This window comes from Lycorma delicatula, chromosome 2, assembly GCF_047948215.1.
Source record: "Lycorma delicatula isolate Av1 chromosome 2, ASM4794821v1, whole genome shotgun sequence".
NCBI classification, from domain to species: Eukaryota; Metazoa; Arthropoda; class Insecta; order Hemiptera; family Fulgoridae; genus Lycorma; species Lycorma delicatula.
The window spans coordinates 167,955,796-167,972,213 of record NC_134456.1 but is presented as its reverse complement, the minus strand read 5'-3'; the positions used below and the strand labels follow the sequence as shown (position 1 = coordinate 167,972,213).

The window sequence follows — 16,418 nt, the reverse complement described above, 5'->3', positions numbered from 1 at the left end:
GCTATAAGTATTTTGTTTTAGTTAGTTTCCTTAATTAGTTTTTGAAAAGAAATCAAGGAGTGATCCTATCCAAATTGGAAAATATAGTCAACTCAGCCAGACTTCAATAACTCATTTCATATAATAACAATAAATATCAAAATAATTAAAGAATTTCATATAAAAGTTACCAGAAATCTCATGTAGCGAAAATTGCAACTTTGTTCTCATGCAACCCACCAAATTAAACTAAAATTATATTGAAGAACAATTAAAACCTAACTGCATTGCTAATCAAAAGACTAAAGAATTTATCAAGGTGCTGCTTGTGAATCAATAAACCAGAAAAACAAGAATCTTCAGGCAACGACAGAGTTCCTTATGAAACTTCTCCATAAATGTTATTATTTTATTATCAATAAAATTAAATTTAAATGTTAAATTATTTTAACAGTAATAACATGATGAGATTGAACTGTATATTATTGTTTAAGAGAAAAAGTGATATTGGCAATAGTAATTTTTGTTACGTTTTCCATAAACGTTTTGTCTAAAAGTTAAAATTAAAACAATTTTTTTTAAGTTAAAAATTTAAAAGTTATTGTAATAATGCGGAAAGTTTTTAGGATTACAGTTTGTAATGTAGGGAATGCTTGTAATTTTTGCACTTTTAAGAGATGCATCTTTGATTAAAACTTACATTTTTCTAAAAAAATTAAATTACAGATATATCTTGGCAGGCCAAATACAAAATTTTTTGTTGTTTATTTATTTATCTTTTTGTGGTTTTATAGTTGAAGATTATTGTTTTGTAGTTTATCTAAAAGATATTAACACTTTGTAGATATTATCAACATCCAGCTGGTAACTAGAATATTCAGCCTTCCCCTTATTTAGACAAAATCATTCACCAATTTACACATTTTGAAGCTGTTTTGAGAAATGAACAGATTTTTTGAGCCAAATTCAATATCTCTATATAGATAGCACATTGAACACTTTCTAATAAACTAGTCCATTTTTTTAGCTCACTCATTTTTTCCTAATGCAAATTATTTTTCAATATTAATAATATTTTCATTATTTCAATAATATTCTATGTTATTGTAATATTTTCAATATTATTAAATTATTATAATTTATTACATAATTACAAGATTATTACATATAACTTATTTCTACATTCTATCATTGGATCGAATCAATTAGATCAAGTGGTATCAGTGGTTGAGCTAATTGATTCAACCACTGACTTCAATAAACTTCATTGGTTTGAAATTCATAGTCACCTATTTGTATTGATAGAGATAAGAAATGGATGAAAAATGTACAACTGTCAAATCCTGTTTGATAAATTGAATAATTATTTGGTTGTTGTCTGGATGATGTATACAACCCAAATCCAAATAAAGGAACCCTCATTCACTAATGCTTTTAATTAGACAATAGTAATAATAACACAATAAACAGGTTTCCGGTAATAAAATACCATTAAAACAATGCTTTAATGTAAAAATCATATTTTATGTTAGTGATAAAATAATTATAATTAAGCCTGGAAAATTTATAATCCTGGAAAATATAATGAATAAATCATTAAAACATAACAATAGATACTGAATAAAGGATAACACAATTAAAGTATTAGATTGAATGTTGAATATATAAATGAGTATGAATGTTGCTGTTTTTGACTATATAATTTAGTTAGCGAGTTTATTATTAACAGTATTACTTAAATGGCATGTAAGGAAGAAAAAATTGATAATTCATGAAATATGGTCTGTGTGAAACAATAGCTTAGTTCCAAAATCATTTTTAAAGCCTTCTTCTACAATAAATGATGTATACAAAACTTTTTATTGAATCCTGAAGTACAGTTACAGCAATAAATTAGATTGCGTCAAGCCAATTCATAGAAAAAATCACCTGTAACTAATGTTACACAAGCAGGGTTTACTTGTATAACTGTAATGCATGGAAATTTGAACACAGTCTTTGTATATGTTAACTCAAATAACTTTCAACAGAAAAACAAGATGAATCATTAAAAAAAAAAAAAAAAAAATTGTAACAGGAAGTGCATCAGAAGGGTGGATTTCCAGTTTTAATTACAAAATGAAGGATGTTGCAATGCTGTAATGATTATTGAAAATAATATTGCTTTTGGTGTTTTAGATAGCTTTCAGTGTTTTTTGTATTTCATGTTATGTTAATGTCTTGTGTTCAAAACAATTAAAACTTCAAAACTGATTTTTTGGACAACAAACCCTTTCCTTCATACCAGATCACATTTTGCATTTTTTTGAAATTAAGGTCTACAGCAAAGCTAGATTTTTGTTATTGTGTTTTTCTTTTAGACTTCAAAGAAAAGTACAGTATTACTTTCAGTTGCATGGTTAAAGTAGGGGGTGAAAATGACTTACATTACATTTTGAGGTATGAGAAGTAGGAAACTGCCATTCACTTAAATTGGGGTTTCCTTACATACATGTATATATAGGGAAAATTCTATGGGTTGAAAATCTCCAAAGCTACTAAATCAATTCCACTGAAATTTAGATATGTTAGGTAGTACGTATAAAGTTGTACATGTGCAAATTTGATGAAAGTTGGTTGAATTGTTTTTGAGTTATGCTCAAATTAAAATTGAAAAAAGGACATTCTCCACTATCTGTCACCACTAAATTAAATCATACACTTAAACTTAATGCTTTCATGAAAACTACATTTCAAATTAAGTATAGACCAAGTATGCTAGATCCCAACACATATACTTTTATTGAAAGTACATTTTATCAATACTTTTTCTAAAATATTTTTTACTACTTTTTAATTAAGCTAATTATTTTGCATTTTTCATCTGTATTATTGTTGTTATAATTAAAAAAATAATGTTTATTATACATACATTTTAAAATAATTAGGTTAATATTTAATGTATATTTAAATGGTGCTGTAGTTTTCATGAAAGCGTTAGTTTAAATGCATTATTTAATACTACATAATAATAGAACAAAAAAAAATCTAAAAGTGTACCCAAAACCAAATTTCTTTTGCTCTAAAATAGGAATCTATTCCCAATAGGATTTATATCATCCCATCAAGTTTCGCCAAAATCAGTTAAGATTTGAAAAAATCATCTACACAAATATATATATATATATATATATATATATATATATATATATATATATATAAGTATATACATAAGCATGATATAAGTACATAAACATGACTGGACAGAGTAGGGATTCCCAATTTCTTTGGTAATCTGCTGAAATCATACTATCCCAGAACAGATAATTGAAATCATAATTTTATCTCATTAGCAGAACAAAATTACTTCACATACAGCAATAAACATTACAATTAACCAAGCCTAAAAATGGGATTGACCAGTTTTAGCCTGCAGCTACAATATTTTTAAAATACTTTGAAAAGACTCATTGTATACACAAAGAAAACTTTATACTGACTGATATGTTGATAACAGCATACTTCTATGAAAGGAAACAGAAGAAAAGTCATATATTCATCAGCAAATTATATACCATTTTATATTTCATTGCAGAATATGAATCTATCAATTCATTTAATTTCCTTGACTTTCCATATATAAAATAGATAATAAACGCACTTTTAAACTGCATACAAAACCATTAAAACTAACATACTTAACCTCAACACATATAATCATCCTACTTAACATGATTGTGTAGTTTTCTTACACATTATGTTGTCTTACACAACCCCTCGTTAATAAATGACTATAATGAAGAAATTAATATGATAAAAAAACCTGGCATATATATCCATAAATACATATATATGCATATATACATAAAATACAAAAGAATCCAAAAACAAAGTTTTTGAAAAAAATACATAAGACTAACATACTGTCGCGTGGGTGTGTGGTGTGCGTTCCGCCCAGCTTGATCAGGATATTGAAAGGTTGTTGACAATTTATAATGTTTATATAATTATAGTTTATTGATTAAACATTTTCAAATTACAAACAAGTAAATTAATAATAATAACAACGGTGATAAATACAATAATGTAAATAGTAATAATAATAATAAGTGAAATAATAAAAAATTTAATAAACACAAATATTAATACAGAAATTACAATCAAATAATAGTTAAAGTGGTAAATGATAATTATATGACATCATACAAAACATAATCAAAACAGTAAGCATGACATAAAACAGAGAAAAATACATAACAAAATCAACAAAGATAACAATCAAAATTATTACATGTAAATAACAACATATCAAATAGTGATAATAATGTCCATAGTAAGTAATAAATACAGATTACATATAAGAGAGTTTAAAGTACATAATCGTTCAAAATTTATTCCAGGTATATAAACAGAAAACTAGTATTCAGACCCATTAACAAAGAAACCACTAGTTTTAACCCTTTTTAATCACTAGTCTTACATTAACAAACAATCTTATAAAATTCTCTTGCAAATCCCTTTTATTGTCTATCTTAAAAATTTATGAATGAAGTCTATTGCATTATTTATTTCAGATATTACTCTTATAGCTTTACTGTAACTCACCAACAGTACTTTCTTGGTTACTGAATTATTTATGGCATTACCTTAATCGTATCGAACTGGATACTCTCCTTGCTGGACTTACATCACACACTCATCTCGCAGACTCACACCTGTGACTCTCCATGCTGGGCTGTCGTCGTACATCTCGCAGACTGGTTCACAGAACTCTTTCCTGAACTCACACAACTCACAGCCCTCCTCGCTGAACTGCCCTTGCGGGACCAACATCGTAACGCCTTGCAGATTGGTTCACGGATTTCTGCCGAACTGCAACTTTTAGCTAATTTTACTGGGCTATTTATACTGTTAGCCTCTTTACCTGTAGGATCAGACCCAAGTCGAACTGTGAGAAGAGTCGACTGAGACTTTGTTCCCATAAATTCCAAGCCTGGTCTCTTCTCACTGTACAACAGGTGTGCATTGTGTGTTAAGGGGTAGTATAACAAAAGACAATTGTAAAATGGATCTATTCTTGACAAAAAGGGTTGCCCTTTTTGTTCCTTTCTGGATCCTTCCAATTAAATATGTTTTCTATTACTTTTATAATTGGCAGGAATCTGTTATTCAGGCCTGCTGTACCGGTCCTGTTATAATACATTAACCAGAAGTCATATGAAATAGTCAACATTTTCAGGAAAGAAAGTTACTGTGGCATTTTCAAAGCAATAAACAGAACAAATATGATCATACGAAAATACACTGAAATGAACACAGTAAACCAGGTGAACTGGACCAAAGTGATTGCACTAAATCTACACTGGACAGACTTAAACTTATTTGGCCTCACATACAGGCAGTACACATAACTGAATTAACATTTGAAAATAGCTTCATAGAAACAGGACCCAAATACAAAGATAATCTGAACGTATAGATTTTACACATCACGTGAAAACCAAGATATCAACACAACTAAACACTGAATTTACAAACACAATAAATTGGATAAAAACAATATTTTGCAATGTTTTTATCCATGATAATTAAAGTCACAAAGGAGTTTTATTCATAATAAAATGTAGATTTGTCATTTTAAAAGAGCATATTAATATATATATTACTATTAGCCAGAGGTCCTGCATTGGAATCCCAGTCAGGCATGGCATTTTCACACATGCTGCAAATCATTCATCTCATCCTCTGAAGCAATACCTAACGGTGGTCCCAAAGGTTAAACAAAAAAAAAATTATATATATAAAATAAAAACAATATGTTTAATGAACAAATAAAGTAATACATTGCAGTTCCATACTTAAGGAATCTCCTAATCTTTTGAAGATGGACAATACTCTAGTAGCAGCAACACTCCTACATTCTCTTCCAAAGAAGCTGCAGTAAATTATAATAATTTTACTGTATTTTATTTTGTCATAATTTGTATTGTATTTGTACAAATTATTGCATTTAAATAATAAGAGTTTAAATTGCATAGTTTTTTCTACTTAATAAATATATGAAATTACATGAATAAGTATAATTAATAAACATACGAAAAGTTCAAATGATTTATTTAATAATTTACAAAAATTAATTTCAATTGCTTTTGTTCAAAAATCTAAAGAAATCATAAATTCAAACAGGCCTCAGGCTTAGTGAGTTTGAATCATTGACTTACTTTAATTATTATTGGCAACAATCAAAATAATAAATCATATTTATGATTTATTTAATAATTTACAAAAATTAATTTCAATTGCTTTTGTTCAAAAATCTAAAGAAATCATAAATTCAAACAGGTCTCAGACTTACTGAGTTTGAATCATTGACTTACTTTAATTATTATTGGCAACAATCAAAATAATAAATCATATTTATGCAAAAAAGAACAAAATCTAAGACTATTACTTTTAATATAACTTCACACTAATCTAATACTTGAGAAATAAAAGTGAACTTAGGTAATCACAAGCATTAAATGCAACATACAACCTTCTATGCAGTAACTTTCAGCAGTATTAAGTGGTATCATTAGTATTAATACAACTATGAGATTACCAATTTTACCTATAATTTCTCTTACTACTTTGTTCTTCCACAGTGTGGCTAAAAAGTCACTTTCTATGATTTAGCATACAGGTTGATAGCATTGTTTGTCATCAGATGATTGTAAAGGTTAATCAGCTCCTTCCAATTACTCAACAAAGTACCAGGTTTATTAGATGTCGATTTTCATCTGTTCAGCAAGAATTTTTATTTGTGCAATATTAAGTTAAAATGACACAAGCGAGTACTCAGTTGAAGAAAGACTTGTAGCTAATGTTTGGGTACATGAGCATACAGATGTAAATAAAAACTATAAGAGAACATAAGAGACAGATTTATTTCAAATTTTGGTAAGGTAACTCCATCAGAAGTAAAACTACAAAAATGAGGGGAAAATATTTTATTCCACTGGATTAATCCTTGATTATAAACAATCTGGACATTCTTCCAGTTTACTGAATAGCACTGACATCATTGAGGAATCCTGTTTACAATCCTAATCTAAGAATAGTCTTAGGTTAATCAGGAAAATGTCTTTGGCGCTAAATATTCTCTATTCATAATTTCAGAAAATAACAAAAAAGATTTTGTGTTTAAATTCTTTAAGCCTGCTCATATTAATAGCTTTCTAATAAGACATGGCTGTAAGGGAAACTTGTTGGAAAGCTCTTCTAAGGCATTTTTCCAATATTCAGTTATGGAAACCAGTTTTCTTCTTTGATGTGTGCCACTTACCTGAGTAATAAATCAAAGAATGTGCATTTTTAATAGCAATTCATACATTAAATGCTTGATAACTGTTTTATTCTTCAACTTTGATTAATTGGTATGAAGTTAACTGCATTTAACAGTAAGATAAGGTCCAGTTCATTATGCTCATTTGGTAAGAGACTTTTAAATGAACATTTTAAGGCCTGTGAATAGATTGGTACGGGCTCTGAAATTCGATGCATAAAAACCCAGATTTAACAATCTGTGACAACTTTGTTTGGAGCATAATAAAAGAAAAAAATCCCCTAATTGCATCTAAGGATTGTTGAGTGAAAACTGCTGTGAAGGATATTTTTAATAATTTTTATCCTTTAACATGGAAAAGAATGCCCAAACACATTTGATGACTGATCTTTATCAATGGGCAAACAATGAAGGACACCAAATAGATGAATTTAAAGTAAGTTTTAATATGTAAAAATATTAAATTAACTAATGACAAACAATTCATGTATATTTTTTTATATGGAAAGGACTTTGTGCCATTCTGAAAAACAAGATGTAGATGTTAAAAATTAGTTGGATAGTAATATAATTAATTTTCCAATTTAGGTGAATGAGATCTATTGGTTATTTTATCATAATATTGAAGATTAAGAAATACAGAAGCATTTTTTATATGTATGTATTTTTCCTTATGAAAAATTACCTACGAATATTGCCGGGCTTATTATTAACTTTTCTTACAAGAGAAATAACTACGGATCGGATTTTTTTTTTAATATGTTTCCAATTGATTCGAAGGAAGATCGATTTATCGATGAATTCTGACAACCACTAGCTAGTCGTTCTGGCGGGAACCGTTAGTACATCATCATGGCTATTCATATAACGAAGTCAAAATTGTTTGATGAAGAAAAAGGGAACCTTAAAGAGAATGCTATTCATTATTTTCCTTGTAAAATCAATTTTGAAGGATCTGCAAATGTATCAAGATATTTTACTAATCTCATCACAAAAAATGGTGACGAAAATAACGGTTAGTATAATGTTTCCGAGTAACATTATAGGTTAAACTCCAGCAGGTTAGATTGTATAATTTTCAATAGCGTTGATATTTTTACTGTTATTGTTTTTTTGCAGAAGTGATACAGAATTCGATGTATTTTAGTGAACAAACGTTCTTTAGCACAATAAAAGGTACTGCAAATAGTTGACCTATTGAAAAGAAATAATTACTAATATATCGGCTACAAATTATGACTGCTTATAAAAAATCGCTTACATATTTAGTTATCTTGTTAAATCTAACAAAAACTTTTTGTTGATTCTTATCCGTTTTAAAAATATTGGTTAATGCATCTTTTACCGGAGTAAGATTACATTATGCTTTAATTATGAATGTAGCTTAGGTAATGCAGACATAATTGTTTATTATGTAGATTGTTGAATTATGCTGTTGTTTTCTTATATCTTCAGAATAAAATTTACAGGGTTATTATAAAGCAATTTGTTGTATTGTACAATTTATTGAAAATTTTGTGTAGGATTCCAAATTTGAAAGAAATCCAAAATTACTAATTTATCTTAAGCAAATTGACAGATTTTAAATCTGCTATTTTCAACAGAAATGAGTTTATTCTAGTTAGTCAATTCATATAGTGAAATTTTGGGTAATTCTGAGGAATTATTTTATCAACTTCAGTATATTTTTGTACTTCATTATACCATAGAAGAAGATATACTTAATGAAAATACACAATTTAAATGTCAGAAGTATAAGTGGACAGCAGGTGACTCATGCAACGTAAAATTCTGCTATCAGTAAATGTCATGCTATCAGTAGTCAATTAGCAATCAGTTTTAGGGGTTATGGCAACATGTTCAGATGCTAATCTGTTCTGTGAAGAGAAGTTCAAGTTCTGTAGGGGGTAGTTTAAGGTCAAGGTATTATTTTTGGTCATGCATACGACAGAGATATACCTTAATAACAGTGTTGTCAGTCATCTTCAACAGTTGATTCTGAGGCCAACTCTGACAACTGTTAAGGTTATTTTATGGTTTATCTTGCATTTCCAACATGTAGATTTGTTGAGCTTCACATTTTCTGTCATTAACATGATCCTACCAAATTTGATGACAATATTGAAAAATTAATTTTTGAAATATTTAGGATTTTACTTTGAAGATTTTTCAGAGCAGTTATATGAATTCTTTGTCAATAGGTTATATTTAACACAGTCCTAAACAATAATCTTGAAAAAATTGTCCCAGCACAATTCCATGTATTTTTAAAGTAAATGGTTTTAAAATTAAGAAATAAAATAAACTGGGTTTTTAAATTTTAGTATTACCAAACCTAACTTTTATTTAAATTTATTATTTTATCTATCTTATTTGAAACAGTTTTTGATGAGCTTGTATTCATTTACTGAAAAAAAATATCAATTATAAGAGTTCGTGTTAAAGGTAGCACAATGACTCCTAACCAAATCTGTAATGGGGTATTTTTATTGATAACTTTAACTCATCTTTGTCTTTCTGTTGTCAATAATTATGAAGCATTATTTAAGTAATCTGTTAGAAATATTAGTTCTGTTATCTGTTTACCACCTTTATGATAATTACCACTATTATGATAATTAAATTCCTTTAGGATATTATGCAATTTATTTTCCTATAGGTATGTTTGATAGTTTTTTGTATTCTAAAATTTTTTTGTTAATTATTTAAATATCATTTTGATTTTACATGCAGTATTGATTTGAAAATCTTTAAAAACTCAGAAATTTTATTTTAAGTATTGCATGCCATTTTAAAAGTAATTCTGGATGTAAGATCCTGAGTTATGTACACTAGTATATATTTTGTTAACACATGCATTTTTCTTTTAATTCTCAAATTTTTCATCACAATTTGTTTGAATCCAATGAAATGTTGGCACCATTTCAATTGATTGTTCTTGCAATAAATAATGAATGGTTAATTAAAATTTATATAATCTGTTTAATTCAAATTCAGGAAGTGTACCCCATTGCAACCGCAAGTACTTATCACAAGTATTCATCATGAAAGAAACTCTTTTTCTAAATTTTAAGTATGTTCTTACTTGTCCTGTGCAAAAAGTAAGTATTCTTTTTTTATTTAAAAAAAAAATCATACCTCTAATCAACCTCTTCAAATTTATAAGAGTAGTAGCAGATTACTATTATTTACAATATAGAATACAGTGCTTAATTTGTGAAGTGAATAAAAGATAGAATCTACTTAGTAGTATGTAGTGCCTAGATTTAGCATCATCTAATTTTGATGTAAATAAGCAGATGCTAAATCTAGTAGTTGTATACCCCATTAATCTGGAAAATTTTTTCAAGGGAACTACTGTCCTTTAAACTTATCAATTTAATCATGTCATCCTGAAGGTGAAGAATATGAGAAGAAAATAGTGAACAAACAATTGTTGGTAAATTTTCTGTCCGAACACATTGTTGATTTGACAAATCTGTAGCTCCTAAGGTCATGAAAGAAAAGAAGTATGTGGAACAATATAACAAAGCAGTACTGTAATGCACCCAGGAAAGATATCAGTGTTTCTCAAATGAATAAACTGCTGACCAGATGGAGAGATAGGACTTAAAGGAAACCAGGAATAAACCATCTAAATTACAGGACTGGGAAAAGATCGTCTGGTTTACTTGCTAAGAAGAAAATCCCATATTTAATAAAGTACCTGGAAGTATTTCAGTAAATGCAAAAAAAACTTTGCAAAAGGAACCGTTGAGTGTTTGTAGTAATGAGCAAAATTACATTAATTTATCAGCAGATACGATGTTATTAAAGAATAGTACTACCTTCAATTTCATATCTACTATTATTTACAATATAGAATACAGTGCTTAATTTGTGAAGTGAATAAAAGATAGAATCTACTTAGTAGTATGTAGTGCCTAGATTTAGCATCATCTAATTTTGATGTAAATAAGCAGATGCTAAATCTAGTAGTTGTATACCCCATTAATCTAAATTACATCTAAATTACAGGACTGGGAAAAGATCGTCTGGTTTACTTGCTAAGAAGAAAATCCCATATTTAATAAAGTACCTGGAAGTATTTCAGTAAATGCAAAAAAAACTTTGCAAAAGGAACCGTTGAGTGTTTGTAGTAATGAGCAAAATTACATTAATTTATCAGCAGATACGATGTTATTAAAGAATAGTACTACCTTCAATTTCATATTACTATTATTTACAATATAGAATACAGTGCTTAATTTGTGAAGTGAATAAAAGATAGAATCTACTTAGTAGTATGTAGTGCCTAGATTTAGCATCATCTAATTTTGATGTAAATAAGCAGATGCTAAATCTAGTAGTTGTATACCCCATTAATCTGGAAAATTTTTTCAAGGGAACTACTGTCCTTTAAACTTATCAATTTAATCATGTCATCCTGAAGGTGAAGAATATGAGAAGAAAATAGTGAACAAACAATTGTTGGTAAATTTTCTGTCCGAACACATTGTTGATTTGACAAATCTGTAGCTCCTAAGGTCATGAAAGAAAAGAAGTATGTGGAACAATATAACAAAGCAGTACTGTAATGCACCCAGGAAAGATATCAGTGTTTCTCAAATGAATAAACTGCTGACCAGATGGAGAGATAGGACTTAAAGGAAACCAGGAATAAACCATCTAAATTACAGGACTGGGAAAAGATCGTCTGGTTTACTTGCTAAGAAGAAAATCCCATATTTAATAAAGTACCTGGAAGTATTTCAGTAAATGCAAAAAAAACTTTGCAAAAGGAACCGTTGAGTGTTTGTAGTAATGAGCAAAATTACATTAATTTATCAGCAGATACGATGTTATTAAAGAATAGTACTACCTTCAATTTCATATCCCCCACCTCATGTAAAAAAGCTAATATCAAATGAAACTGATAAAACGAAAGATATGTCAGTACCTCAGTTGCAAACTGGTGTTAATTCAACAATTCGAACTCCAGAAAAACCAGCAAAAATCACCCTTCATAAATATCTGGATCAAAGAACTACCAGAAAACTGGATGACAGCCCTCATCTATCTGCTACACAAAAAAGCAAACAGACCGTAACAACTACAGGAGAATCTCACTCTTAGGTACAACATACAAACATTCTATCAAGAATTGTCCTCAACAGAATTGGTTAACTGCTCGAGAAAGAACTAGGAGAATACCAGGGAGGTTTCAGACCCTGGAGGAGTTGTCCAAATCAGATCATGAGTCACAAGCTTATAATGGATTACTAAAAAAAAAAATCAGAGACATGCTAATAATGTTTGTAGACTTCAAGGAAGCATACGATTGCATCCACTAAGAATCCCTATTAAAATTTCTTAAGACACCTCACTCTACATCCCAAATTATAAAACTGATGTTCACAAACACTAAGTCAAAAGTGAAATTCAGAGGTGAACTCTCGTGACCATTTGAGAACAAAACAGGACTGCGCCAAGGCTCTCACCATTACTATTCAATCCACTCTGGAAATGGTAGAGAGAATGGTCCAAAAAATACCCCGAAAAATAAAAATAGGCTAAAAAATCAAAACAAACTACCTTGTTTTCACTGAAAACTTGACACTACTAGCAAAGAACATCAATGAAGCTAAAACACAGATATTAAAACTTCAAAACATTATAAATAAAATTCGCTTCAAAATATTATTCAAAAAGATAGAAATTATGCTCCAACACAAAAGAAGTAAACATAGATGTTAATAAAATTAAAATAGTAATCCAATTTAAATACCTCGAAGAAATAATAATGAACAACCTAAACAAAAAAATCTCAATCCGAACAAGAACAAACAGACTATCTAAAGCACGAAAATTAACTTGGTACATCTACAGTAAAAACAAACAGTAAACACAACAATAAGACATTACAAAACAGTTATAAAAAATCACATATGGATCAGAGGAATAAGAGAGGTTCTGAAGAAAATTGGCTTTACACCAGAAGATACCACAAACAAGATAAAAATCAAGGATAAAAACATTCACTTCATACTCACAAGAAAGAAACTCACGACATGAACATCTTCAACACCAGAAAGGGCATGTAGATCAGAACATATGAAAAAGTACTGGGAGGATCGCAAGGTCTGAACAGTCCCTTCAAAGATAATGAACTGACTAAAGAGATCATATGCAGTCATAAAAGATGGGGGAAAAAATTATATATACATAAATGATAATCATTTTTATTCTTATCTTCCATTTTCCCTCTTTCTTCTTGCTTTAATTGAAAGAAGGAAATTCTTTTATTTGTGTTCATTAACTCCAGTGGTGGAGTTTCAACAAAAAAAGAAAGAGTTGTTTCTAGATTTTAATTTTTTCAGCTTTACAAATATATCTTAAAGACAATATGGAAAGAAAAATGTAGTGTCTTCCTAACATTCAAGTAGAAAAAAGCACATAGTGTATTTTGCAATTTCTTAATTTAGTTTTTATCTCAGACAGCAGATTTTCACTTACAGTAATTAAAATCTAAAAGAATGGTCTAAAAAAATAAACTTTTTTATATTTTATTTAAAGAAAGATGGCAACAATAAAAAATCCTTTTACATCAAATTTTCATTGCTGTTACAGGTCTGACAGCTTCTTTTCGTGGTTATCCTTTGAATGGTTGTATTGTCAGTTTACCAGAAGGATATAAAGGACTAATTTTAAAAGAAACAGTTAAACCTGTTAGTGGTACTGAAAGAACTTTTCATGTTACTCATACTTTCCAAAGTTTAACGTATTGGAATTGGGATAAAATTCCTTCAAAAGATGATGCATTTCTCTCAGCTTTAGACTGGACTGATATTGCTGAAGCTGTAAGTTTAATTTTTATATTAATGTATTAACCTTTTTTTGTATGATAGTATTCTTTTTTTTATATTTTAAATTTGGATCCTACATATAACCAAATATCTGCATTTAATTTATTCTTAGCCACTCTCAGCAAGGTTAAAATAATGGTTTTCTGAGTATTGTATTGGTAATTTTACTTGCAGTTGTACAATTTTCTAGTTTATCATTGAGGTAGGCTATAGTTTTTCTGTTCTGCTAATTTAGACTACCTGCAATTTTCAGCTTCTAAGTTACTTTACCACTTTCTTAGAATATTAATGTCATACTCAATTATAATGTAATCGAAAAAAAATAATGGCTATTTTAGGCATAAGCACCTACATGAGAATGTGAATTGAGGGAAAGGGCTTTAGTAAGATAAATTAATCTGCGAGTAATATATTCTATTTTTTGTGTTATCCATTTTGAGGCTAGTCCAAAAAGAGATAGACTCTAGTTGAAAGTTTAAGGGTAGATAGATTTGTTCTGATTCTCAGTATAACATTTTCTCTCAGAAACAATATTAAACTCAGCTTAGATCAAAGAGAAAAATAACATTTCTCTAAAACTGTATTTAATTTGCTATTAGCTTATTATTTGATAAAATGCACACAATGTAGTCAGGTGCAGATGAGTTAGGTCTGTTGTCGGAATGCCAATTTTCCTAATGGATTGTCTGATGCATTGAAATCCACTTCCATAGTCTTAGTGTTGTCAACGTCCTTTCCAGTTGTGAACTGACTTCATTTTTAGTTCAGAGTAGATCCATGATTGTGCATATATATGGTTGTATGGTGCTCCAAGTAGTAGTTTGCAAGAGAGCTGTGGGATAAAATAAAATAAAATAATAAAGTCAGGAAACTTTGACTAAGAGAAGAGAATATATATTTTATTTAGGTTGTTGTCAGTTATCTCTATTGTAGTTAATGTATTAAATAACATCATATTATCAGCATGCACACAACTTTTTCACAGATTTTGCAAGAATTCTTTGCTTGCAAATCAGCTTGATGAAGTGTAATTCAAAAATTCATATCAAAGAAATTTAATTATTAACTACTTTACTGCATGGAAATATGCTTGCCAGTATTCTTCATAATTAAAATGCTGATTTAATTTTTTATTGTATTATTTATTTCTATGGGCGAATGTGTATCCAGTTTGTCCTTTGTGTAGTAATATAATATACTCTCTGCAGTTTAATCTTTTTACTGCTGGGTTGCTGTGTTTATCTGTGTGACTTTTGTAATATGTTGTGGTTTTGAAAGTAACCAAGTTTCTTTTCTGAAAAGTTTTGTATGAATTTTTGATCTACACTAGAATTATTTCTTTTTTCACTAGTGATTTATTTATGTTATACATGATTGTGATTCATTTACATTATGAATTTTATGTAATTGTGGTTCTTTAGCCATTAGTTAATTGTATGCCAGGTACTTTATTATGTTGAGTTATTCATTTTAGTAGTCAGTTGATACGGGTCTTTGTAGTAGGTGATGTAAAATTTGCAAAGAAAATGGTTTTTTTTTTATTTATGGATGAAGATAAGTATGTCAGTTGTGATTGATTTTGTATTTGTAAAAAATTAAGATGTTTGAAAATTGCAAGTTGCGATTTAGGTAACTGTCTGATTTTATTAAACACATTCTGAACTAAATTTAATGATTTTTTTATGAGTGTAATATATTTTTAATTAGTGGTAGCTTTTTTATTAAAGTTTTTTATAAAAACTTTAATTAGTTGCAGTTTTTTTAAATAATAATATGTATTTTTTTTTTAGATCCATTCACCAGTTCAAGATCTGAATAAAGAAAAAATTGTATGTAATAGTTCCACAACTGATCCTGACTCCACCAAAGCCGAACACTGATTCCTTTTCTCACAATAATCCATTTTAAATTATGTAATACATCATCTGCGTGCCCTTAAAAAATTACGCTTTATAGTATTGTAATATTTGTATTGGATGAATTTGTTAACTATTTTTATACTTACCATTTACATTAATAATTGTTATCTGTTACCAATCAATACATTGTAAAAATAATTTTCAATAAAATAATATTGTTTATACTGACAATTCTTTGTTACATAATTAATTATTACTCCTAAAATGTTTTTTTTGTTCCTCCTTGTAACATTTGCAAATATACTTGTAGGAAGAGGAAGAAATAAACATACTTAACTAGAAAAGGTATACAGTTTTTATCGTCAGTAAAATATTAAATCTATTTAAGATAGTTTGCATTATAACACACACACATGAATATATATATATAAT

General features: G+C 28.5%; 1 protein-coding gene across 1 annotated transcript; it reads left to right on the top strand.

Moving 5' to 3' along the window:
• Nucleotides 1-8,104: 8,104 nt before the first annotated feature.
• Nucleotides 8,105-16,217, top strand: LOC142320316 (ribonuclease H2 subunit C). Its single transcript, XM_075358023.1, has 3 exons — nucleotides 8,105-8,297; nucleotides 13,892-14,121; nucleotides 15,918-16,217. Exons 1-3 carry the CDS (start codon nucleotides 8,135-8,137, stop codon nucleotides 16,005-16,007), a joined length of 483 nt encoding a protein of 160 aa, XP_075214138.1. The 5' UTR covers nucleotides 8,105-8,134; the 3' UTR covers nucleotides 16,008-16,217.
• Nucleotides 16,218-16,418: the final 201 nt, after the last annotated feature.